This window comes from Equus caballus, chromosome 8, assembly GCF_041296265.1.
Source record: "Equus caballus isolate H_3958 breed thoroughbred chromosome 8, TB-T2T, whole genome shotgun sequence".
In the NCBI taxonomy this organism is placed as follows: Eukaryota; Metazoa; Chordata; class Mammalia; order Perissodactyla; family Equidae; genus Equus; species Equus caballus.
The window spans coordinates 54,181,074-54,208,506 of NC_091691.1; the positions used below are offsets into that span (position 1 = coordinate 54,181,074).

The 27,433-nt window shown below is 40.3% G+C and overlaps 1 protein-coding gene across 14 annotated transcripts; it reads left to right on the forward strand.

The window, feature by feature from the left end:
- Positions 1-674: 674 nt before the first annotated feature.
- Positions 675-27,265, forward strand: CABYR (calcium binding tyrosine phosphorylation regulated). 14 transcript variants are annotated; one of them, XM_023647578.2, is made up of 6 exons: positions 675-4,736; positions 6,374-6,546; positions 6,646-6,699; positions 21,672-22,019; positions 25,049-25,649; positions 27,176-27,265. In XM_023647578.2, exons 2-5 carry the CDS (start codon positions 6,399-6,401, stop codon positions 25,642-25,644), a joined length of 1,146 nt encoding a protein of 381 aa, XP_023503346.2. In that variant the 5' UTR covers positions 675-4,736; positions 6,374-6,398; the 3' UTR covers positions 25,645-25,649; positions 27,176-27,265. The 14 variants fall into 14 exon arrangements, with proteins under 14 accessions (XP_023503346.2, XP_070076943.1, XP_070076947.1 ...); XM_070220842.1 differs by having other exon boundaries at positions 4,248-4,384; XM_070220846.1 differs by having other exon boundaries at positions 4,248-4,384; positions 21,675-22,019.
- The last annotated feature ends 168 nt before the right edge of the window (positions 27,266-27,433 follow it).

Consider the following 27,433-nt stretch of genomic DNA (forward strand, 5'->3'; position numbering starts at 1 on the left):
TTGTCCAATACTGCACACCTGTGGTTTTGAAGAATCTAAATACCTCAGTCACTTAAGAATTTCTGCCATAATTGTGTGACTAACTTGGCTCAATCTTAAGGTTATATCTCTTTTTTTTAACTTATATTGAGCTAAAGAGTTTCATCTTGGGATGTCATTTATTTGTATATCCTGTTAGCTGAAGCATGATCTTATGCGAGGTTAATACTTTTATATTTATTTTCAAAATAAAACATAGGAGGAGTAGCTAGAATGTTGGCAGCTTTAATCTACTTAATCTGGTTTTGAGGGACTGATAATTTCTTTGAAAGAAATGATTATTCCTCACTGACTTTGACTAAACCGTCTTCATGTCTCCTCACTTGCAAAGTGTTTATTCACGTTGACTTTCTGGTGTGAATCCTGCAGGATTTTAGACACTAGCCAGAGAGAAAAGATTGCTATCCTACGTTCAGCGAAAGAGAGATCCAGAAGCCAACTAGATGCTTTCTAAAGAGAAAAATTGGTGTCTAAAAATATTGGATACCTGGTTTTATTGAGGCTGAAGGGAAGAACATTAGGAATCTTTAAAATATGGCTCTTGCCATTTTGCAGTCTTCTTGACTATAATATATGTGGCAAACTTCTCAGTTATGATTATGCAACATTCTGAATCATGAAGTTCTTCAGAGTTTGTACTTACTTTAATTTTCAGTTCAAATATTATTCAAACTATTTTTCAGTATTCAAAGATTACAGAAAGCCCTGTACTTCAGAATTTTTTTTAAAAAAATTGTGCTTGCATTAACTACTTAAAAAAATTATTTTTATTTCTCCAGAGAAAATTCAGGATTTCAAATAAGTTTGTATTCAGTTCACTTAACTGAACAGATAACTTTATAACACTGTCTGCTAGGTTTTCTTTAATAGTTAAAGAATACGTCTGTTTACAAAGTCCCGCCTAGGTTTGGTGCAGGATGGCCCCTGTGGTTTATCTGTGTTAACATGGTAGGAGAACGTGGAAGGAGGGGTCTATGATGATTCTAAAGACTCTCAAATAACAAAACCACAGTGTGAGTACACTGTACCATTAGATTGACTGAAATCGGAGTACATTTCTGAATCGCGTACTTCATAATAGTTATCTGGCCTGTGTGCTGTGACTTATCCAACCTGTGGACTACTGTGATCCGCCTGGAAACTTAGTTTGGTGTAAATTGCTCTTTACCCTTTGCTGATGAAGAAAATAATCATCTAAGCGGAACTATTTGCATCTATCTGTGCTTTTTATGTTGATATCACTCACTCCTTCCCCTTTCCTATTTTGGAGGCTCTCTAATAGATCTTCTAATTTATAAGTATCAAATATATTTTTGTATTAGATTGTGCCTATGATGAGAGAAATCTCTAATGTATTTTTATGTACTTGGAACACATGATTTGACACACTTGGAAACAGTCTAATAATAATTTAAGATGTACCTTTGTGGTTAATGTATTTAAGATCTTTTATTGGGTTAGGTATCGTTTTGATTTTAGCACATGGTAGTTAAGTACTTGACTGAGTAAAGAATTGTTACTTCTAGATGTCACAGAAAATTAGAATATTTATTGTCACATATAAGTTAATTATTTACAGAATTTTCACTTTCATATTTCCGCCAACTAAGATTAAAGGACAACACATATCTGATTTTTAAAATACACATACACATAAATGTGTGTTTTTGTGTGTGTGTGTATAGTCCTTTGCTGCGTAAACTTTCCTACTTGATTGCTTCTTTCAGCAAATTGTGGTGGCAAGTGTTCAGGTATGACTCTGTACCTATGAAGATGTACGTTCACACAGTCATGATGTACTACTGTTTGGTATTTCTTATATTTCTTTGGATCCTGTTGGTAGTATATTTTGTAGGGAAAAAAAAATGCTAAGCCCAGATCATCCCAGGAAGATAAATAGTAGAAGGCATAGACTTAGGAACTAGGAAGAGGAAATACAGAAAGAGAAAAGGACGGGGGAGCAAGAGCGCGGACAGTGGGTCAATAAAAGATGTGCCCCTTCTTCAGTGAAGTGTGCAGAAATCACCCAGTGCGAAGTGTCATTGGCTTTCTTGTGAAAACTTCAAGGGGGCTGAGCTCTATCTTCTAGCTGACTTGGGTATGAAATAGAAGTGACCCACGGTCGCCCAGGTGAGCTGTGTGTCATCCTTCCTTTTTCCTCCCACAGGCCAGTGGTTCTCACATTTTAGTTCTGCAGATGGATCACTCTGGAAGGCATTTTTAACAAGCTCCTAGGATGATTCTAATGCAGGTGGTCAAAATCAGAGAAACATTGCCCTAGGTTATCATCTTTTGGTAAGTATTTAGTAACTCTGAGAGAAGAGTCAAAAACAGAATTATATAGCAAGGTTATGCTCAGTCATCGAGTGTGTGTCATGGGGCCGCTGAGCTTCTAACTTGTTGGTTTCCTAAAGTAGGAGATTCCTGAGCTAAGTCTTAAAGGAGAAGGATGCACTCAGGTGAAATGATGGCTAGAAAGACATGTCAGGCCTTGGACCTGATGAGCAAAGGCACAGAAGTGACGAATAGCATGTGTGTTTAGACCTCGTCTCTAGAGAGTCAAATGGGAACCAAGTGGTAAGATAAAATAGGAGAGTTTTGCAGAGGTCACACACCAAGAACCTTGGGCTTCTATCGAGTAAGGTTTTGGGGGCAGGTGCGGGGGGAGGGCAGGGAGCAATGGAGAAAAACTAGATTTGCATTTCAGTTAGATCCCTAGTGACTGAAAGGGAGATGAACACACGGATGAAAAGATTGTAAAACCACATCAAATCATTAGGAGTTCTAGAAATCAAAGCAGCAAATAGTTGTTTGAAAAGTTTTGGTTAAATGTTTTCACTAACAATTTGCATTTTAGAGAGACTTGGACAGTCATTGAAGAAATGCGGAAAGAATAAAGGCTTGCCTTTTGAGTTACAGATATTCTGCACGATACGTAACATCTAACTGGTGTTTGAGATGACCTACCAAGGTTAGTTAGGCTACACAAGCATAAATGTATCTAATTCCAAAAGATACCATAAATAAAATCTAACGTTTGTACTTGGGTTTTTTTAGTAGGTCGCTTCGTTACACCTTTGATAGTAAATACATTATAAACAAAACTGTCAGAAATCATGAAAGCCTCATTTCATTTTTATTTACACTACCAAAGTGGGGCTGGGGCAGTGATGAAGGACAGAAAAAGACCACCTGCAGACCTATCATCATACACATAGTCTAAAAGCATTTCTCCTTTTAAAATGTAATTTTCATGAGAAGAGGGAGCTTATCTGCCACATAATGGACACTCAGTAATAATTATTAAATGGATGAATTAACATCCCCAGAAAATGCTGTGTGCAGCGTAGATGTAGGCTGGGCTGCAACATTGCCTGTTATTCCAAAGTGCTCTGGAAGCCTTAATGTTCTTCTGAATTTAAAAGTTTGTCAGATATATGCCCTGATGATGTTATTTAACGGTTGCTTTACAGTGGTTCTTGCTGCTTTTTAAACTTTTGAAAATGGACTGCAACGAAGGCTGCTTGGAATCTGATAACTAGACTATGGGTTAGTTCATGCCCAGTACAGAAATGTGAGCCTGAAGCACAGAGCGGGTATTTTAAATGTCACCGTTCCTTTACTTTGGTAAAACTGAGCTGAAATCACACCCAGTACTCGTTGACTTGCAGGCTGTTGCTAATGGTACAGTTTGGGGAGGAGAGACTGTGCCCGAGGTATTGCAAAATCCGAATTACGGAGCAACAGGAACCCTCAGGATTAATGCCAACTTCTCCTTCCACGGGCGAATTTCTCAAGAGGAAAAGTACTGTGTTGCATAAAATTATTCATTCTCTTTATACTAGTGTTTGTGTGTACCCAGAGGCAGAAGCTATTCTTCGAAAAGGTGACTCAGAACAGTAACAGATTACGGGGGTAGAGGTAGGGTGAAGAGGAGAGGCAGTGGCGGCAAGAAAGAACTGCCATAAATCTATTTCTCTCTCCTTCCAAACCAGCTCTTATTTTAGACTGAGTGACCAAAAGCGTGGCCTTGAGCTGCTCCAGACTCCCGGCCTCCTGGAACCGCCAATTCCCCTACGCCGGTGAGTATGCGGTCCGAAACCCGGCAGCACGGCTCTCGTACGCGCGGAGTTCTGGCCTTTGTCCCTTCCGGCTCCCCATTGGCTGGAACGGCCGAGGCCCCGCCCCCTCTCATGGCGGTCCCGAGCCTTCCGCGAGAGGGCGGGGCTTTGTGACGCATGCCTTGACGTCCCCAGGGCTATAAAGAGGACCGCTGGAAGCGCGCGCTCCTTCAGGAGCCGCCGGCAAGGGAGCAAGGAGGAAGGTAGTGGCCGGATAGGAGAAGGTGGGGCCAGTCTGGAGGAACGGCCCGCCCCTGCGGCCCCAGAGGCAGTTGGGCCCTCGAGGCCCCTCGCGCGTTGGGATCAGTGGACGGTTCCTCAAGTGCCGGGGAAGGTGGGGGGCCGAAGTGGGAGGCCCGTGGGGACGGGCGGGCCCACACCGGCGGGTTTTTTCAGCAGCCTGCCAGCAGCCAGGGCGGCGGAGCTCCGGGACCGGGCCGGCGGGACCTCCGCCTGCTTCCTGAGCTCGCGGACGCAGAGTCTGGACGCCCGCTCTTCCACATTTCACTGCTGTCCCCGCCACACAGATCAAACGGCAACCCGAGCACAGCCCCCGCGGGGCCCGCAGACCGCAGCGTAGGTCCTTAGGGAGTGAGTGGTTTGTCCCGTTTACGTTTGCGGTGGCTTCGAAGCCCCCGCTCTCGCATCCTCAGCCCAAGGCACTGTTTTCCTGCTCAAACGTTATCGCTGTGGTCGTGGGTAAATGGACGTTCACAGTTTGGCGCGGGGGGTGTAAAATTTGCTAGTTTTTTTTGGCAAATATTCATTAAAGGAGAGATTTGGGGAGAATTATTAAGCTTTAAACAACCCAAGTGTCTACGTTTGTGACTTTTCCCGTTGATGTAGTTACGCCTGGTGTCACGGTATTTCTCAACTTGCTCAGGACAAATCTTTGTATAGGACTGCGTTGTAGGACGCTCAGCATCCCTGGTCCTGAGGCGCTACGTGGCCCCGCATATTCGCAAGTCCGGGGTAGGATGGGGTGGGCGGGCGCACCACCTTGGTTGAAAGCAGTTAGGATCACGCGGGGCCGCTCTCTCCAGTTAGTAGCACCAACTGGTAACTGCCTACAGAAAGGGTGTTTTGTTAGCTCCGTCATGGCTACTACTAAGCCACTTTCTAAACATCTGTCTACTCACAGTGGGGTGTAAAGGATGTACTTTTTAAAAAATTATACATACATATGTATATATAAAATATATGTAATTATATGCATCATACGTAGAATTACTGCCTATGTCCCTTAACATTTAGTATGTGGGCCTGTCAGAGATGCCATTCTGGCTTTTTAAAGATGGTTTAATTCAGTAAAACTCCGGTTTGCATGACACTCTGATAGTAAGTTTTCATTAAGGAATTCTATACACTTAAATATATTCTCAAATGGTTTGCTTTGGCCTATACAGATTCATTTTTTCCTGACTTTTGAAAATATGAAATGTGTTTTTGTATATTCAGCGTTTTGCTATGACACATTAGTTGCATTTATTAGAGGTCGACCCCTTGTATAATTGCTGTAACTAAACTGTGCCACTTAGCCCCATGAAACTCGTTATTCTCTTTACTGTGGGGATGTTGCTGAGGACATGGTTCGTTATCTGACACTATTCTCCACTTTGTGAAGACCCATAGGAGAAATTTCTCATGAGTCTCAGTGTCCAGAATAGCTGTGATTCTCCCAAGCAACTGATTTGTTTTCTTTTCTCAGGAAACTTGGATCATTTAACCAACTGTTTCCTACTTTGTGATGGCTGCTTGGTAGCTCAGGGCTGATTTGACAGCTTGGAAAAGCCAGTGCCCATGTGGTTTGGAAGGATGTTGTTTGGACACAGATAAATGAGATTAATTTAATTTCCTTGAAATTGTACTGCACAAAATATTTACTGAATTTTACAGAAACAGGTTTTGGTTGTTTGGTTTTTTATTCATTGTTTTTAATATCATCCTGGAGTTCTTAGCAGGGCTTTTCCCGTGGACTTCTTTAATAGTACTAGATTGCTCATCTACACGTAATAAGCTAGTGGTAGTGTGGTTTTTTGTAAATTACCATCAATAATTAGCCCATTTTACTAGAATAAATACCTAGAGATTAGAAGAAAAATTAATAATTTTAATAGGAGACAGATTTGTTCTTAGAAAATATAATTAACTGGTGAGAAATATTCTAATATACTAATATACTATTTATAAGACTTTGTTTTTCTTCATTATAGTTGAGATTACAGACATCCTGCCAAAATGATTTCTTCAAAGCCCAGACTTGTCATACCTTATGGCCTCAAGACTCTGCTTGAAGGAGTTAGCAGAGCCATTCTCAAAACCAATCCGCCAAACATCACCCAGTTTGCAGCAGTGTATTTTAAAGAACTTATTGTGTTTAGAGAAGGTTTGTTATTGCCTTAGATTACATATTTGTTGCTTTGAAAAAGAAAGCATTTTAAGTTGGAAATTATATGTATCTGATTTACTATATTTATTCCTTCAGGGAATAATTCTCTGGATATAAAGGATCTGGTTAAACAGTTTCATCAGATTAAAGGTAAGTACCACAGTGGTAATAGTTTAATAATAATAGTTATAAATTATTGCATCATTACTAGCATGCATTCAAACTTGATGATGCCCTCAAATATTTTGTGTTTGAATAATCATACTGATGCTTTATTTTTATTATTAAATCAGTTTTTTAAAAAATTAGAAGACTGACTTTTGGAGGATTCTAAATCTTAAAAAGACAAAAATAGGAATCACTCATCTTTTGCAAACCATTTGGTACAATAAGACCTAGAACAGTGTGTGTAAACTATGACTCAGACTCTTTCCAGTATGCCCTGTCTTTAGGGAAGAAGTACAGTGTATTTGAAGAAAATTGTATTTTGTAGTAATAAAGGCTCAAATTATAATGAGATACATTACTTACCAAAGTTCTGTAAACACTCTTCTTGGGAGATTAAAGAAAAGGTTCACCACCCCCTTTTTCTTTCTCCCCATGATACTTTAACTGCAGTGCGGGTGGGAGGACAGGAGATCAATTAGGTGTCATGACCATCTTTTCTGTTCCACAAGTCTCTCTGTGTAGTGAAGAGAGAAGTTTTTCGTAGAAGGTCGTCTCCTCTGGCCTATCTCTGTGACATAGGCTGTATATCTCTGTGTATATGTGTAAATGTCTATCTTATGTGAATGTGCAGCATGCAACTGAGTTGACAGAGGAGCAATGAAAAAATCAGAGGGAGAGAAATGAGAAAGGCAAAGTTGACAGGATGAAAATTTGGGACTATCGCTATAAGCAAAAGAGGATAAATTGGTCAAATCCCAAGGACAGACACACATATCTAAAAGAATGGTAACAAAAAGCTTTTGGCAGGATTTTCTGGAGAAAATGGAGACTCATGGTCAGTATGGAAAATACCTAAATAATAATTGCTACATTGGCTGGCTAACATCTTAGAATGATCATAGAGAAAGAAAAGATCTGATCAATGAGTTTCAACTACCTTTATACTCATCCACGTTGGTGATGTTAATAGATAAAATAGCCAAGATAGGGAGAAATCAGGAGTAAGACTTTGGAAAATATAAAAATCATGAGGGTTTGGATCTGCAGTGAAAGAGACACCCAAAACAGAAAGCAAGATTAAGAGCAGCAAGAGTCAGCCTTTGAAGGTTCAGAAATATTCTATTGTGTAGTCTGGCTGCTTCCCTGCAGGGTCTTGGCAGCATTCTCAGCCTACCATGGGAAATAGGTCTAGGATTTGCTTACCACCAGCAGGATATACAGACAAGTGCTAGAACACTGACCACTCTCCCCCTCCCCATGAGCCTTGTTTCCCAGGCAGTCAAGGTTAATATGGCCTTTGTACTTGTATCTTCTATACCAGGAGCTATGTTTGAGAGGATTGGGAGCGTGCAGGTTTGCTATGTTTGAGAATCACGATAAAGTCAGTGAATCTTTATGGTGAAAGGTAACTAACTGGTAGCCTTTGAGGCCAGTTTGTTTACCGAAGAATTTACCCACCATTCGACTTAGCAAATGGACTAAACTAATGTGGATTTTGGTCCAGCTGGTTTAACATCTTTGAATCTCAGGCTTCAAAATTAACAGACTGAACTAATGGAGTAGCCATACTTTCGATGGAGCCTCAGGGGTAGGAGATACTGCTGCTTTTTTCCTCGAGTAACTACAGATATCGAGGAAATTGACATAGATATATAGATAACGCTAAAAGCCAACTCATAGTATGGCTGTAGAAACAGATTGCTCTTTAGATAGTAGAGTAAAAACGAACTCCTTGTTCTAGTTTACCTGGGAGATGGGAAGTAACATGAAGGTATGACCAGAAAATACAGAGTTCAGTGTTACTGTCTAATATTGCTTTGGCTCGTTTATTCATCTGCCTTTTATTGTCGTCTGAAATGGTTTCTTAATGGACAAACCATATCCGTTAACTTGGGTTCTATCATAGAGACTGCCTGAGTCCAACTATATCCAGGAAAGCATCACTCTGGGCTAAAGAGGGACTATCTGGGGATATACAGGCACCATAACGTTCCCACTTGGTAGGGCATTTCCTCCCCTGAGTGACATCCTCCTACCTTCTGACTGGTTTAATTCCCCAACTGCTATTCCTGTGGGAGTTCTAAATAAATTTGGCTGCATGGTTGTTTCAGTTCTAGACAATAAAAATGTAGTTATAACAGGTGGTATCTTTTCCTTCCTCTAAATAGAACTTTCTTTATGTGGATCCCAGTTTTAAATATGGATGGTGGGCATCTATAATAATCTACATGCTCTGTTGGTCCCAAGGATTATGGCTCTCCCAGGCTTTCAGTGACTTGCAATATGAGGAAATGGACCATCCTTTGAGGACTGAGTCGATTTACTCTTATTCTGGTCTTTCAGTCTCTTCAGCAAGAGGCTAGATCAGCCTAAAGACTGCACCAGGTGTTGGAACTTGGTGATACGGGCAAGAGCTAAATTCCTAGTGCATTGGTCCCCACTGATCTCCCAGATATCAGATATTAGCATGAAAGACGTGTGTTTCATAAGAATCTTCCGTGGGGATGCTGTATCCTCCAAAGTTATTCCCAAACTGGTCATTCTCTGCCAGCAGCATTACTACGAAGCTGACTATATGCATGAAAAGTGTGGAGATAAGTACATCCTGCATATATCATTTGTTTTGTTTGAATACTTCATTCTGTGATTTTTCCCAGAAGGAGCCCAGTTTTTGGTAGGGGCCTCTAGGACCAATAGTGGTTATCCATCTCCCCAGTGACTTCAAAATTTCATTCAGAGGCAGGTGAGGGAGGAGAAAAAGAACCAGACATGGAAGCAAACTTTTCTCACGTCTCTGTTGTGTCTCATTTTTTCCCCCATTTTCCAGAGCCTAGGATCTTTAGAATGGTTTCTGGCTCTATCCAGGTCTCCGTTGTGGTATTTCACCCACATATGCCCATTTCCAAAGCAACTCATGCTGTGAAACACTTTCTTGGATCCTCCTCTTGTTTTTCTGCAATTTGATTAAACAGATCTCACTACCATATGAATCTATGAATCCAAATAAATCATTGATTAAGGGGATTGTAGATACTCAGGCAATATTTTAAGGCAAAAGAGTTGTCTCTTAAGTTCTATCACCTAGGATATGCTAGGAAAAGAAGGAAGAAGAGGACAGAATTTATTGAGTACCTGTTTTGTTCTAGGCATTTACAATATATTTTGTCGATTAATTAAGACAACTTTATAAGGTAGGTGACATCATTGCAATTTTGCTCAAGAGAGTTCTGATGCTTGGGAATGATTAAATAACTTGTAAGCTTCCAAATATTAAGTAACTGGTAGAGTTAGGATCTATACTTAATCTTCCTAGTAGCATGAAGATGTTCCTAGTAGCATAACTCATGCTCTTTCCACAACATTCTAGGATCCCTCTGCAACAACCTTAAATTCTTGAGCTGAAAGAGTGAAGGGAGAGGAATTTCAGCTTCCTTTCCTCACATTATCTTGCACTATTTCACTTCTTCCTCCCCTGTCACCTTCTTGTGTGGAACCTGAAGCCTAAATTATGCTAATTTCTAATCTTTTCACCACTCAGTGAAGAGGGCAATGATTTCTCCTTCAGAGTGGCAAAAGAGATCTCAGCAGCGCTATCATCTTCCATCCGGGTAAGCCTAATTGAGTCCAGTTTCCGGCGTCAGCCCTGTCTTGGCTTCCAACAGAGGCAGGAAATAGCCATCTCTTATAAAGAATCAAGAAGGCCTAGCCCACCTGGATCCTCATCTGTTACCCTGTTAACTTTTCTAACTGATGCTGGACATTCTTTGCTTGGCCATGTAATAGAAATTATAGTCATGAACTGCTGCCGCCCATTGGGCCCAATTTCAATTGCTCTGCAGCATCACAGCAATTATGCATGTCATTAAATATTGTCTTGAGTTATTCATGTTAAATATTCATAATAAGTAATGTTTTTAGTTTAGTTCTTATGCCAAATTCTATTTTTCTGCCTTATATAGTTGGTTACACATACTTGTGGCTCTCCGCTCTTAGTAAAGAAACAAGGAATATACCTATTTCAGGACTACCCATGCTAAATTTTGAGAGGCTCTGGTACTACTTCATACTTTCCTGGGCATTTTTTTCAAGTAAGGCTAAACTGAGTCCTTAAACAGGGATGGGTATTGTGCCAAAATGACCCTTTTATTTCTTGAAGTCTTGCATTTGCCTAGGCAGGGTGGTAATTTGTACCAAGGTAATAATTTAATTAAATTTAAAAATGGTTTGAATGATTATCTGGTGATGTTCTTGGGATGGGGGCTAGGTCCTTTGTGCTTTTCCATTGTGGTAAGGTTATTCACTTGGGGAATAGTCCATAATAAAGAAGGCAAATAAATCACTGAGAAAATGGTATAGTCAAGATTTTGGGTCAGATTGGCAGACTAGGACAGAAACACAGGATCAGGATTAAGAGAGGAGGGGCCTGGGGTGGGAAGTAGATATGGCAAACCAGGGAAGCTGGAACAGGAAACCAGGTTGCCAAGATCAGGAACACTAAGAGACAAGAGTCAATACATGAAGGAAAACATCTTGGGCCTTGTAAGTTAAGTGTATCACTCTGCAATCAAGAAACTTTGATAGCTCTCTATTTTCACAACATCCAAACTCTTCAGTGTTGTAGGGATACTTTTGAAAAATATTAAACTGGTAGAGATTGATTTCAGATAACCTCTAATTGTTCCTATTTGCTCTGTTGATCCCTATCCACTGAAGCATTCATTTGCTTTAGGGAGAAGGCAAATATAGCCTGGAGCAAGGAAGTTATTACTCAGTATTGAGTTTCCAATGTTCGTAGTACAAAAGCTAACAATTTGGAGTTTTGCAGGAATCTGTTTTTGTTGAGAGATTTTCTTGGCATTTCCAGATCTGAGTTTTGATTTAAGAGCCAAAGCTACCAGAATCAAGTTTTTACTTTACATAAGCCATAGAGGAGGGGAATAAAAGATAGGATACAAAGGATATTTCCTGCTGCAAAGGAAAGGGAAATGGAAAGTCCTTCTTGGCAGTGGGATTGTGGAGTGGGGTGTGGGTAGTGCATGGAAAGTGCTAGCTGAGATTGAAACTGGGGATAAGGAAGGTAAGTAGAATCTCTGACCAGAACTCTAAAATCTGAGCAGAAGGCGTTCTCTGCTTTCCTGGGTGCTGTCTAGAAGAATGCATGCCTCTCAGAGAAGCCATGTGGTTAGCATGGCACTGCATTTAGTATGACTTATGCTACATTCAACACCTCTACAATTGTCATGATCAGACATTCAGTAAATATTTGTTGAATAAAAGAATTGCATTTGAAGCAATAGATTAGAAATAATGGAGAATCTTTCTTGGATGAGCCTAAGATATTATTTCTGGTTTGCTATGGCCTCTATGTGGCTTTTAGTGGGTCCAGATGTGTTTAGATTATCTCAGAGTGCCGACTAGCAAGGAATCAGTATGGGAAAAAGTGAAGTGACTCAACCTGCTAGCAGAGCTGTAGTACCTAATGTCCAAGCTGGGAATATGTCCAGCTAGGGCTCAGATGCTAAAGAGGACCAAATTATGAAGGGGATCTCCCAGTCCTTGAGTGAAATAAGCAAACAGGCCACACTTGCCACAAAGTAGAAACACTTTAGCGGTAAATACAGCAAAGTCAGAGACCAACACCCAGAGCCCAGGCAACGTGAGTTGCCTCTGCTGGAGGTAATTGAGAGCTAGCAGAAAAGGACAACATGTGGATCAGAGCCAGAGGCTTCCTTAGCACTCCGATTCTGTCTTTAGAAGTGGGAGAACCTTGGCTAAAAGAGCAGTACCCCAAAAAACTGAATAATTAACCAAAGAGACTTTTAAACTAGAAGGGACAAATGTTTTTAACTAAGATCAAGTAAATTTTGCCATTGGGAAATGAACATTTAATGAAAACTGAGATCAGCTAGAGAAAATAGAGTAATGCTCTCTAGCATATAAGTCATAGTATGTAAATTTTGATCCCTTTACAAGACTATAGCATGCAAAGCTTTCTACAGTCTGAATCTCGCCTACCTTTACAATCATCTCTCTCATTTCATATCTTCATAGACCTTATGCACCAGACAGACTACTTGTCATCTCCCGAAAATATGAAGTAATTTTAAGTCATTTGATTTTGGCTTATGCTACCTCTCTCTTCAGGGATTCCTTTCCCTCCCCTTTCTACTTTTCAAATCCCACATATCCTTAAAGTCCAGTTCATTATTTCATTTAACAAATATTTAAATTCCTAACCATTACCAGTTGCTGTGCTAGGTGAAATTCAGTTGACGAAGAGAGATTTCAGTTTCAGCTATGATGGAGTAGCTAATATTGGACTTACCCACCTACCATAAACAACCATAAAAGCTGGAGAAATTGTATAAAACAAAGTCCCGTGCTGAATTCTTGGGAGAAGGGATTCACAGAAATTGAGCCCCATATTCACCCTCGTGGCAATTTTCAAATTCTTGTGCAGGGAAATAGAGGGCAAGCAGAGAGTGGAGGTCTTTCTGGGAAGAAGAAACAGAGAAGCAGAGTTTGGGGCTACTAATGTGGCTGGGATTTGTGTGACAAAGTACCAGAGAGAGAAGGCATTTGAAGAGAAGGATCCCTAAAAGTCTGCAAAAATATTTCCTTTGGGTTTTTGGCCAACTCCTAAGCTGCTCATGTGTGGACCAAGGCTTGAGGAGGCTTAGCAGAGAAGAGCTGTTGGGAGACTGAAGGCTGAGTAGGGATTTCAGAAGTGGTTTGCTGTTGGAAGAGGCTTTGGAGTTTGGGGCCAGCCAAACTGAAGAGACTTTTGTGAAACCCTGGCAATTAAGTTGAGACCCCAGGAAGGTCACACCCTAGGAATAAAGGCAATGTGCTAGGAGTAAGAACAAAGCTAAAATACACCCACTTTAACAAAATCTAAAAACCAAGTGTCAGGAGGATCTGATCTGCCATTATTAGAACAAGATCAACACCATTTAGAAGAAAATAATCAGAGCCTCTGCAATGTGTCATTTACAATTTCAAGCACAAATAAAAATTACTAGACATCCAAAGAAGCAGGAGGAAATGACTAATAATCAAGAAATAAAACATAAAACACTCACTAGAAGCAGACCCAAAGAAGATCCAAATATTGGAAGTAGTACATGAGGACTGAAAATAACTATGCTGAATATGTTTGGAAAAAATGGATGAAAAGGTGGAGAACTTCAACAGAGATAGAATCTAAAATAAGAGACAAATGATTATTCCATAACTGCAAACTAAAAACTTATTGGATGGCTGTACTAGCATAAGACAGAATTAGGAAGCTAAAAAACAGGGCAATAGAAAATATTGAAATTGAGTTAAAGAGAAAAACAATAGGAAAGAGTGTAAGAGACATTTGTGGGACATGATCAAAAGGTCTAACGTGTAATTGGCATCACAGGGGGAGAAAGGATATGAGGTGGAAAAGTATTATTTGAAAAAATAACGGCTGAGAATTGTCCCAATCCAACTGAAAGACATCAACCTACAGATTCAAAAAGTTTGGTGAACCCACAGGATTATTAGGAAGAAAACCACACTTCAGCACATCATGGTCAAATTATTGAAAAAGATAAAGGCAAAATCATGAAAGCAGGCAGGGTAAAAGGGCAGATTACTTTCAGGGTAATAAGACAAATGGCTGATCACTTAACCGAAACCATAGAAGCCAAAAGACAATGGAATGATATCTCTAAAGTGCTGAAAGCAAACAACTGCCAACCTGGAATGAATGTATACCCAGTGGATAGCTCCTTTAAAAAAAATGAAAGCGAAATACAGACATTCTCAGACAAAAGCTGAGAGAATTGATTGCCATTAGACGTGCTCTACAAGAAATACTTGTAAAGAAGTTTATAAGTAAACAAGGAATAAAAGGGAACTTTCTAAATCCAGTAATACCTATGCATTACAAAAACTTACAGCTACCATTATTCTCAATGGTGAATATTGAATACTTTCCCTTTGAGATTGGAACCAGGACAGAGATGTCTAATATCATCATTTCTATTCAACATTGTACAGTATGTTCTAGTCAGTGCAGTAAGACAAATGGAAAACAAAAGGAAAAAAAGAGAAAAAGGTATACTTATTGGAAAGGAAGAAGTAAAACTACTTTATTCACACATGACATTATTGTGATGTAGAAAATCCAAAAGAATCATCATCTTGGTAACCAGCCTGATACTACAGAGGAGAGGGTGTATGGGACACAGCCCAGAGTTTTATGGGTAGTAAGTTAAAAAGTACAGATGTACTATCTAGTTGTCCTAAATCTTAAGATAATGAATTCAACAAGTACCCACTGAGAAAGTGGATATTAGAGAATTCGTAGAATAAAAGCAGCATATACCACTATCCCCCTTTTTCATGTTTCTTTACTACTTCTGATTTATGCCCCATATCAGTTAGGAAAGCCTTCAGCTACAAGTAGCAGAAAACCAATTAACAGTTACTTAAAGAAAAATAAGATATCTGGAAGTGTTGTTCATTCTGCTGCTAATATTATAATAATAAAGCATCAATTATCTAGGCTTTCTGCTCTACCCTCCTTAGCATATTTTACTTGTCCCTTCATGCCACTGCTCCAGGTGTTATGTCCATGTTTAAGTTAGGAAGAAGAAAGTGGTGGTGCCAGTAATATTTGTTCCTTTCATTAAGAAGGGAAAATCTTTCCAAGATGTCTCCTAGCAGACTTCCACTTCTGTCTCATTGGCCAAGGAAGGCTAATAAAGTTTCTGATAAGGGAAATCAGAATGGACAGGGCTGGTTTAGCACCTTCTCCAGAGGGCCTCTGGCATCTTGGGTGGGGCAGTTGTGTGGGGCCCCTTTCATACCTGCCCCTTCTCTTTTTCAAAGCTTAATGACAATCACTTAAAAGCCATTATATTCCGTACATATTTCAGTCCCTACACTGACCACATTGTCATTTAATCATCTATTTGTGTGTCTCTATCCTTAGTCAGACTGTACTCTTTAGGAAGTCTTATTCATCTTTGATTCCTCAGTTTCTGTCACATAATAGAAGTTAATGATTGGTGAATGAAGAATGAGCGGAAGAGAGGAAGGGGAGAAAAATAGACTGCCTACTGTCTCTAGTATTCCTCATTCCGATCAGTTCAGCACACAGCAGTTGGAATCCTCTTCTGTTTTAAACTCTTAAAAACTGTATACCATACATACTCCAAATTCTCAACTTCGAGTACTCTACTGTGAGTTCCTCACCTCCAGTCCTTATCTCCTGTCTCCTCTCCTGTCCTGTTACTCACCTCTCCTATCTCCTATTATGTCCTGCTTTTATTTTCCTCTTGTCTTTGACACCTTTCAGGTTTCCCTTTAGTGCCAGAATATGGCTGTTTTCTTATTCTTCCCTGGCAGTTATGTGCCCCAGCACCACCAGTCTCCACATGAGTTCTGCTATTCCAAGAAATAGTGTGTGCTTGGCACTTCTCTCTTCATCTTATTGGTTCCACAGAATACTGATTTTCTGTATTCTACAATGAATTTTAATCAGTTAGTCACTTTATTGTACTTAAAAGTAAACTATACAGGGAGAAATGCCTTTCCCTATGTTCTTAATTCTGAGAGCCTGTGCAGTTTTTTTTGTGTTAAAGTAGAACCAGATCACTGAAGTCATATTGGGTTAATCTTCATAAGGTTGATAAGTAAGATTAACCCATAGCAAACCTAGTTTACAACTTGAAGAAATACAGCTTTTTGTACAAACACAATCTCAAGGTTACAAATCAGCAATCTTTGGAATGATTAAAACAGATCTTAAAACATGAGAGAAAAGCTCTTTACCTTTCTTGTTTTAGCTATTTTATTGGGGTCATATTGGCTTATAACATTGTGTAAATTTCAGGTGTACATCGCTATATTTCAGTTTCTGTATAGACTGCATTGTGTTCAACACCGACAGTCCACTTGTAATCCGTCACTATACATATGTGCCCCTCTACCCCTTTTGCTTTCCCCCAACCCTCTTCTCCTCTGGTAACCACCAATCTGTTTTCCTTATCTGTTCTTTACCTTTCTTAATAAACAGATATTGACAGGGACTCAATTTAGATTTACGTTATATACATGGTAACTTGTATGCATATGTTTGCTGATATTCTCTCATGTATTCTAAACAAAGCCAAATGGTTAGTTCAGTATTTTGGATTTTCAAAAACACTTTTAAAGCTTAAGGCATCTGATCTCAACTTAATTTTTCAGAATTAAGCAATGCATCCATTCAAAATAGTATATATGATATATATATGTGTTTATATACATATACACACACACATACATAAATTATAAATGAAAAACAACTATGCTGCATTTTATCACCCAGCTTAGGAAATAGCCAATTTAATTTTAATCAAAGCTGAATTAAAAATGTGAGGTTTATAATTTTTAATTTTTTACATTTCAAAACTTTTCTGTCTCTTTTTAACTAGGTGTTGATTTATTCTTTTCTCATTTATATGTGATTTACAGTTTATAGAACACTTTCAGATGAATGATTCCATTTATCTCCACAAAAACTCATGAGGTCAATTGATAAGGAGATCTGATCGGTGGTTACCAGGGAAAAGGGGGGGTGGGGGGAGGGCACAGAGGGGGAAGTGGTGTACCCACAACATGACTAACAAAAATGTACAACTGAAATCTCACAAGGTTGTAATGTATCATAACATTAATAAAAAAAAAAAAAAAAAAGACGGAAAACAGCAAACAAAAACAAAAAAAAAACTCATGAGGTCAGAATTATAACTCTCATTTTGCAGATGAGGAGGCTGAAGCTCAGAACATTGATTTGGCCAAGGTCGTGCAGCAATTAAATGACAGTCAGGACTGAAACCTAGGTCTTCTCCTGTATTTTTTTACTGTGAAAAAGAAAGCAGTATACATAAATTCCCTGATGAATTGTTAATGATTCATAATTACATAATGCTTTACCCTTTCAGAATGGTTGTTATTTAATAGGAGACTTCTACAGGCAAAACTATTAAGCCTGGGAATTAATCTCCTAGATATAATTTGACGTATGACAAGCCTATGAGGTAGACACTTTTTTTTTCTTTTATTGAGGTTATGATAGTTTACAACCTTGTGAAATTTCAGTTGTACATTATTTTTTATCAGTCATATATTAGGTGCACCACTTCACCCTTTGTGCCCACCCTCCACCCCCCGAAACCCTGGTAACTACTAATCTGTTCTCTTTGTCCATATGTTTATCTTTCACATATCAGTGGAGTCATACAGAGATTGTCTTTATGTGGCTTATTTCACTTAACATAATACCCTCAAGGTCCATCCATGTTGTTGTGAATGGGACGATTTTGTCATTTTTTGTGGCTGAGTAGTATTCCATTATATATATATACCACATCTTCTTTATCCAGTCATCAGTCATTGGTCACTTAGGTTGCTTCCACGTCTTGGCTATTGTGAAGAATGCTGCAGTGAACATAGGGTGCATGGGTCTCTTTGAATTGCTGATTTCAGGTTCTTTGGATAGATACCCAGTAGTGGGATGGCTGGGTCATATGGTATTTCTAGTTTTAATTTTTTGAGAAATCTCCATACTGTTTTCCACAGTGGCTGCACCAGTCTGCATTCCTACCAGCAGTGTGTGAGGGTTCATTTTTCTCCACAACCTCTCCAACATTTGTTATTTTTTGTGTTGGTTATTTTAGCCATTCTGACTGGTGTAAGGTGCTATCTTAGTGTAGTTTTGATTTGCATTTCCCTGATGATCAGTGATGATGAGCATCTTTTCATTTGCCTATTGGCCATCCGTATATCTTTTTTGAAGAAATGTCTGTTCATATCCCCTCCCCATTTTTTGATGGGGATGTTTGATTTTTTGTTGTTGTGTGAGTTCTTTATATATTATGGATATTAACCCTTTGTCAGATATGTGATTTGCAAATATTTTTTTCCCAGTTGGTGGATGTGTTTTTGTTTCAATCCTGTTTTCCCTTGCCTTGTAGAAGCTCTTTAGTCTGATGAAGTCCCATTTGTTTATTCTTTCTATTGTTTCCCTTGTCTGAGAAGACATGGTGTCTGTAAAGATCCTTTTAAGACTGATGTTAGAGAGTATACTGCTTCTATTTTCTTCCAGAAGTCTTATGGTTTCAGGTCTTACCTTTAAGTCTTTGACCCATTTTGAGTTTATTTTTGTGAATGGCATAAAAGAATGGTGTATTTTTGTTCTTTTGCATGTGGCTGTCCAGTTTTCCCAACACCATTTGTTGAAGAGACTTGCTTTTCTCCATTGTATGCCCTCAGCTCCTTTGTTGAAGATTAGCTGTCCATACATCTGTGGTTGTGTTTCTGGGCTTTCAATTCTGTTCCATTGATCTGTGTGTCTGTTTTTGTACCAGTTGAGGTGGACACTTTTAAAACGGCAAGTGGGTCTTTCCAGAGTTGCTAAAATTACATCATGTAAGTGATGTATCACATAGGCCCCATGCAGGCAATCTAGGGGTTGAATTACTGCTTCTTGAAAATTCTCACGGTAAATAAATCATTGGTTGGGGAATTTAAGATCTTCTGGGTGAAAATAGAGTTTTAGAGGCCTTGAATTGGTCTGGGGGTGGGTAGGTCAATCTTGTCAAACGTTGGGCTTGGGTTTTGTGATGGCTTTTGTTACCTTCGTTGTACTGCCGCCTTCGAATTCCTTTAGCAGTGGACTGCTGTTACCTTGTGCTGAGGGCGGGGCTGGGGTGCTAAGGGTGTTTCTCTGTGCCTGGGTTTCACACTCAGCTTTCAGCCTTCCCCTCTCATCTGCACCCCAAAGAGCGTCTCTCCTCACGTTCTTGCCCCTCACCCAGGGGCAGCCTGCCATTTCTTGTTACTCTGTGCTGGTCTGGTGGTTGGGGCACAGGGATTCTCTGGCCTAGGCTGGCCCTTGCATCTGGGCTGTGGGGGTGGAGCTTTCTCAGTGTTCCTGCTGGTCATCAGTGTGGCAACCAAACTCTACCTTGTATCTGTGGTCAGTCCTGCCAGTATTCCCTGCCTCTGCCCCAGTGGTAGGAGACCTCTGCTTGGTGTTGATATAGGATCCCTCTTCTGACCTCTACCCTGCTTCCATCTTTCATATGAGGCCCACAGAAAAGTGCTTGTGACTGAGTGTGAACCTCATTGGGTCTGGAGTCCTGAGCTATTCCAGACTGACATCCTAGCCCACATTTGGCCTTTAGCAGTTAAGATTTTAGCTGATACCAGTTAGTATGGTGGTGGCTTCTCCTTTCTGGGCTCTGCCACAGATGAGACGGTTCTTGTAGCCCTTCTCTCCTTGGAGGGAGGGCTGGTTGCTCTTTGGAATCAGGTGACTTGATTGCCTGGGACTCTGCTCTCTGATGGGCTCAAGAAAAGTTATTTTGTGGTTTATCTGACTTTTCCTTGTTATGATGGGAACAATGTTTTCTGTTCAACTTTCTATATCTGAAGTGTAAGGCCAGCCTTATTTAAATAAAATTTCCTTTATTCCTCCAGCCAGAGGAGTTCTTTTCCTCTTCTGAACTTCCATAGATCTTTATTAGGACCACTATTAGGTACTCATACTTTTTTACCTATAATATTTGTGCATCAGTCTTATCCTCCCCGACTGAAGTAAGCTTTATGAGGCCTTGTCTTAATAATCTTTATATCCTCAACAGTGCCTAGTACAGTATCTTACATGAGCACAAGCACTCAGTCCAATGTATGGTGGGTAAATGGCTTTATTAAAAAGTGGGTGGGGAAGTCCCGAAGAGGCGAATGGTTAGGAAAATGAGGTTATTGTTCTAGGCAGAGGGAGGTTAGAGTAGATGTGGCTCTTTGGACGTTTTTTAAAACTTTTTTATGCAGGTGAGCATTTGGTGTGGCACCATGTCCATAATTAGACCCCTTCCTTGAGTTTACGGGAGCTCAGCAGCTATTGCGGACGGAACACTGTAGGACACTGTTCTTTGGAAAGCAGCTGAACCTATGAAAACGTCTTCAAATGAGGTTTTGACTTGAAGCAAACAAATTCTTGTAAAGCAAATTCTCCTTTCCTGCAGATTTCATTATGATATTAGGGAAATGCTTCCCCAAGAGAAAATCTTCCATAAAGTAAGCAGATGTGAAAATATTCGATGAGTACTGACTAAGGTGGTTAGACAGGTGTGTGGGTGGCAAGCAGAATGCTGAGTCCAGAAAAATCGAGCAGTTTTCCAGCTCTAGGAGTTTCTGCATATCTTCAGCTATCTTGACCTTGTAAGCCATGGGAATTTCCCTCATGCCTTAGGATTCACTGAGTCCTCACTTACGGATCCGGAGATCTCTTTCTGTTCCTCTTGTCTAAGTCAGTATGACTCTGGCTGCATTATCACACCTTGCTAGCAGGAGCTACCATTTTGGGGTTAGAGTGTATGACATTTCCTAATGTAAAAATATCCTATAGTCCTTAGTTTTCCAATTCATTAAGTTAAACTTTATAAACCTATTTTCTTAAATTAACGCCTTTATTAATGTGACAGCATTTGTTTCATTACTAAGTTATTACACCAGCTACAGATTAGACAATTTCTTGCCCAGGTTGAAGTCTTTCTTTTCCCTCTAGTTTTATGAGGAAGTTTGGCTCAAGAGCTTTTTCCCTGGAGGTTTTCAGCTTCCTTATTTCTAGGCAGAGTTAGGATCCTCCCCCTCATGCTGACCAGCTGAAGGTGGTGTCTGATTATTAGTTTTGTTGCTGTGCTACTTAGAATCACTTATTTCTGAGGAAATGAACTGAGGTATCTTTTGAGTGAAAAAGGACAGGAAAGTTTTATCGCCCACACTAAACCACAGATGTTGCAAATAAAGCAAAACTCTTTTGTTCTTGTGTATATATTGACATTTGAATGCTCAAGCTGTTACTACTTTCCTTCAAATTCTTTTTTGGGGAATGTATGCTTATTAACCCATCTGGCTGTTATTTTTAGTAGAGAAGTGGTCAGAAGGAACGACACAAGAGAAGAAACCAGAATGTGTAAAAGAACCAGAAAGAACATCTGTAGTTTCCAAAGAACCTAGACGGATGGAAAAGTCTACGGACACAGAGGAGGACAACATAGCTGGACCGCTATTTAGAAACAAAACCACTCAGTTCCCATCGATTCACGCGGAGCTGCAACCTGAGCCTGAGGAGACAACTGAAGCAGTTCGTGGTCCTTCGAAACCACCCACCCCTAAAGTTACTACCCCACCCTCATCACCATCCCCAGCAGCTGTCTCACCAGAGTTTGCCTATGTCCCAGCTGACCCAGCTCAGTTTGCTGCTCAGATGTTAGGTAAAACTTCATCTATTCATTCTGATCAATCTGACATTTTAATGGTGGATGTGGCAACAAGTATGCCTGTTTTGTCCGAGGAGAGGCTGAGCTTAGAGGCTGCTGAAGATATTGTGGTGGCCTCTCCTGTTGTGTATTCTGGAGAGATGGTAGCAATGCGGGTTCAGAGCCAAGAAACTGTCCATGTAGATTTGCATTCTAAAGACCAGGCTGAACCATCAACGGCTTCCTCATTCCCCTTGCAGGATGAACAAGAACCTCCTGCTTATGATCAAGCTCCTAAGGTCTCTTTGCAGGCTGATATTGAGGTTACATCAATCCTTCATATATCATCTATCTATAAAGATCAGCCTGTGACTGCAGGAGTTACTTATGTTGAGCAAATACCAGAACAAATAGTTATCCCTTTTACTGATCACATTGCTTGGCTTAAAGAAAATGAGCAGTCACCACCAGTTAGTTCCATATCTGTTGGAGGCAAGAGAGCCTCAGGCATATCTGAAAAATCTTTAGGTTCTGCAAAACCTGCACAGTTGGAGGAGAATGCCAAATATGATTCCTCAGTACATATGGAGGCAGAAGCAACAGTTCTGCTCTCTGACACCTCTTTCAAGGGTCAGCCTGCACAATCCCTGGATGCAGAGGGCTCTACCAAAGCAGGAGGCTCTGAAAAATCTCTACACCTTGAAGTGGAGATCATTGCAGTAGTCCCTGGCAATCCTGGAGAGGAAAACTCTGCATCCCAGGAGACGAAGGTCAAACCTGTGCTCTCTGGGGAAGATGCAGAAGCAGTACACTCAGATGCATCTGTAAGATCATCTAGTGGCCCCTACCCTCCTGTTCCAGAAGGTTTTACTGAATCAGACATTGAACCAGAATGAGAAGCAGCACCTGAACAAGGTTTGATGGAGCCAGGTAAGAAAATTAGATACTTACAAAATTAAAAGTTACATTTCAGGTAACCATCTAGCTAGGCTCCCTGCAGATTGGTCAAGTCTTTTTTTTTAGTAGTTTTTAAAATGCCACACCTATTTAAAGGCTTTGTTGTATTTGAGATTTTACTCTTATGAGCTGAGTGATTTTAAAGTGACATCACCACAGCTTGGCCTCCACGTTTGGTCATCTAGTACTTTTGTGTTATTCTTTTGGATATTTTATGTATTGAAAAACATTAGAGCCTGTTGTCAGGTACAAAATATATTTATGTGATCTGAATACTCCTATTGCAAAAGTGTAATTAGGGGATGTTGGTTTGAAATTTCTCACTTGTGAAGGTAAAATCACACTACAGCAATGCATTTCCATAGGCTGTGGCATTTAAAGCGTAAAAGAAATGGTGGTGTTTGACTCTGCTTTCGCCCTGCGTCGGGAGAGCTCTGCATCCAGGTTTGGGGAGCTGGGTCAAGCACTGATTTCCTGCCTGGGAGGTTCCTGCAGCTGAGGGAGCAGCTTCATAACTGGATGGAGAGAGGTCAGGTCAGGTTGAAGTGCTGTCACACAGGGGAGCAGGGAGGTAGCAGCAACAGAAAGGACAGGGAGGCACTCGAGCAATAATGGATGCGGCCAAGATTCCCCCAACAAGTGCCAAAATCAGGTTGCTTTCTTGGCTGCTGAACTATCATCAGTGCTTTCCTGTGACACAGACATGATTTGACCTCCATCTCAGTCTAATTATGGCGTTTGGTCTGCTCATCCTCCTGCCGTGTTCAGACAAATGCAGGGACGCTTCTCCCTTTAGGGACAGATGGGAAATGCATGAGCCAACCTCCCCCATTCCTTTTGCAGAAACTCTCTCAACTTTGACTCTTAGAGCCAGAATGATAAAGTGTTACCAAAGCAGGTGTTTAGAGATCAAATTGTGTCTGGCTGTGTGACAGGGATTCTGCACAGCTGAAAAGGCAGAGGGCAGTGTTGGGAGTATAGCCTGTGGGACTGGCATTACACTTGTGGCTTAAGCAGCACTTCCATACCAAGTTACTGTTCTCAAGTGCTTAACTATTTCCAAAGCACTAGGAGAATATTTAACAACAAAAAAACCTGAAGAGTTGGCTTATGCACATTTTTAAATTAGCTTCAAGAAAGATCAGTTGAAACTATCTGAAGCTACTGAAAAATCCTATCAGCTTAATCATGTGCATAGCGTTGTTTTCTTTCTTGGGGAAGAGAAAAAGCTGCGCCGGTGATACATGGCCCAGTGTGCAAAAGGTGAACTCGGAACATTTGGGCGAACGGCAGCTCCTCCATCAGGAACCTTTTCTCCTTTATCCCATCTTCTGGGACTCAGTTCTCCAAGACAGCACTGTCTTAATTAGGCAAGTCAAAGTTGGTATCATAGGTTCCTTGGTGTCAGTAGATGGATGGCACTCCTAGATCTTTTTTTACTTAAAGAACCCCGTGGGACCAACCAGCCGTTTACTCCCTCTTAGGACCTCTGATTTCAAGCCTTGCCTAAAAGGGGTGCTCTCTGGAGTTCTGAGTTCTAGATTATGGGATGTTTTGAGTGTGCTGACAAATTAATGGGAGATAATGGTGCCTGTGAAGGGCCAGAGATATTTGATTATGTGATCAGATGACCTAGCAATGACTTCTTTAGTAAAGAAAAAATCACTATGCAGATGCATTAACAGATTTTCAATGGCTCAACACACTCTTCACTTGATTTTTTTGATAAAGCCAAAAATGTTGATTTTCCATTTCCTCTCTGAGGACTTTGTAGAGGCCATGTCTAAAGTTTAAGTACCTGGAAACAGCAACTTAGAATGAGATTGCTTCTTCTGCCACAACTCTAGTGTCCCTGCCACTTGCTATCACAACATTGTCCCTGTTTTTCAACTGTAGAGAATCTCTCTTCTTTCACATTCCAAACACAATTCATTTAGCCCTCTCTATAGCATGCTTTATGGCACATAGCACTACAGCTGTTTGTTTAGACGTAAAAAAAACCTTACAAAGACATTTCTGTGCATAGCGCCTGATACAGAGACCAAATCTTTAATGCCTGCAAATTTTGTTTTTTTTTTTTTTTATAGCAATAGCAGCAAGCGAAGCAGGACAACCACCACCATATTCTAACATGTGGACCCTTTATTGTCTAACTGATATGAATCAACAAAGTCGCCCATCACCGCCACCTGCACCTGGGCCTTTCCCCCAAGCAACCCTCTATTTATCTAATAAGGATCCACAGTTTCGGCAGCATCCACCGAAAGTTACTTCTCCAACTTATGTGGTGATGGACGACAGCAAGAAGACCAGTGCCCCACCTTTTATTTTAGTAGGCTCAAATGTTCAGGAAGTACAGGATTGGAAACCTCTTCCTGGACATGCTGTTGTTTCTCAGTCAGATGCCTCGAAGAGATTTGCTGCAGTACAAGTACCCATTGCTGTTCCTGCAGATCAGAAATTCCAGAAACATACCCCAAATCCCCAGAATGGTAGTCCTCCTACAAGTGGACAAGATGTCCCCAGACCACAAAGCCCAGTGTTTCTTTCCGTTGCTTTCCCAGTAGAAGATATAGCCAAAAAAGGTTCAGGATCTGGTGACAAACATACTCCCTTTGGAAGTTACGGTATTGCTGGAGAAATAACTGTGACTACTGCCCATGTTCGCAGAGCAGAAACTTAAAACTGGTAGGTAAATTTTCCTACCATAATATATGGGCCTTAACACACTTGAGTTTCAGCATTTTGATTTGTTGACCTGGAGACTGAGGTATTTTACCAAATTGAATTGAGATATGCAGTGAGTTGAGGTATGCTCTAATATGATGTGGTTATTGCCTGCAACTTCCTTCCCAATTACGAATAAATGCACAGCAGGTGCACTGCACCACAATGACTCACACAGTGGATTTGGTCCCTAATACACAAACCAATCAGCTCAATCACCTTTGAACACCTGGTTCTGTCTAGCCCTGTGGAAGACGTAAAAGGGGATGGATTAAAAGAAAAAAGAGAAAGAGACAAGACATAGTTTTATGTGGGAACTTTAGAATCTACTTGTCATGTTTAAGGGGTGGGGAGGAACAGAGAGAAGGCATAAGAGCTGGAAACAATTAAAGAGCAAGGTAAGAGATAATATATGGAGCATCCAATCAATGCAGTAAGTTTATTCCCTGTTAGAGTGAATATTTAGAGTAGAATGGACAGGCTGGAAATACATTAAAGAGCTAAAGCAACCACAGACGAGAGAGTTTTATCACTCACAAATCATTTTAAATTTTTTATTCAACCAGTACTTAATGCCTTGTACTGTGCCAGCCCCTCCTCCCCCCTCCTCCATGTGTGTACAGTAGAGGGAGCAAACATGGACCCTACACCTTACTGGGAGAGAAGGACAAAAAAGTAAAGTACAATATGTGAAGTATTGTGAAGAAAACCAAGAAGGTAACTGAAGCAGGCCCTCCTTTATTAGACGGGGTGTTCAGGCCCGGATGTAAACTGACACCTGAGTAAGAGGAGGAGTCAGCCTTGCAAAGAACCCACAGATAGGAAGGAAAGAGCATGGGGGTTCAAGATATTGCAAGTAGGCCAAACTGAGACTGGCTGGGAGGAGCTGTGGAGTACATAAGATGGCGTTGGAGGCACGAAGAGGGGACCATATAATTCAGGGCCTCTGTATTCCAAGGAAAGAGATTTGCATTAAAGTTCAATGGGAAGCCAGAAGAATGACAGATCCCACTGGCTGCCATGTGGAAAAGTAACAGAAGTCAGGAGGATGTCAATAGAGGAAGCAGGGAGATGAGTTAGGAATATAATACAAATGTTATACCCAGACACTAATGAATGAGTTCAGTTACTAAAAACAATTTATGGGTACTTCAAGCTGACTATCTGATGAACAAAAGCTAGATTTCATTCATAGGCTGGTTCAAGTACTACAGTTACCATATTTAAGGAGACAACTCTCAGTTATCAAAATATCTTAGGGCTATGTCTACTACTTATTCATCCTCTTTGTAGACTTTTAGTGGAATTGTCAAAATGGCTGTTTTCAGCATGAACTGCTAGGATATTTTAGTGCAAATGCACAGGTAACTGATTAGTTAAGAGCTTTGTAACAGCAGGAGGGTAGACCTTGCATTTCTGATCTTCCATTCATTTTACATGTTTGGATTCATGACTAAACAATTCACAATTTACCTTATTCCTAACAGATGCCAAAAAATGATGCTGTTTGAGTCGATGATCAAGGTGGAGTCTGCCATCAAGCGTAATATATCAATAAACTTCATGCAAGCATAAAACCTGGTATTCTTATTTTGTAATTTAAGAGGTATACAAACAACCAAACACAAAAGGCCTTAAATCTTTTCAGACTTGTATCACAGTAGCATTTTCCAATTCGTACGTATACAGTGTAAAAAAACTTTAACCATTCCTACTCTAGCAGATCTAGTCACAAGTTTTCTGGC

Excerpts from the sequence above, each read along its gene's own strand:
- CABYR (XM_023647575.2), top strand. The coding sequence starts at position 6,399 with ATGATTTCTTCAAAGCCCAGACTTGTCATACCTTATGGCCTCAAGACT. Across the intron at positions 6,547-6,645 it reads ACTTATTGTGTTTAGAGAAG|GGAATAATTCTCTGGATATA; the intron begins GTTTGTTATTGC and ends TTATTCCTTCAG. Across the intron at positions 6,700-21,671 it reads ACAGTTTCATCAGATTAAAG|TAGAGAAGTGGTCAGAAGGA; the intron begins GTAAGTACCACA and ends TGTTATTTTTAG.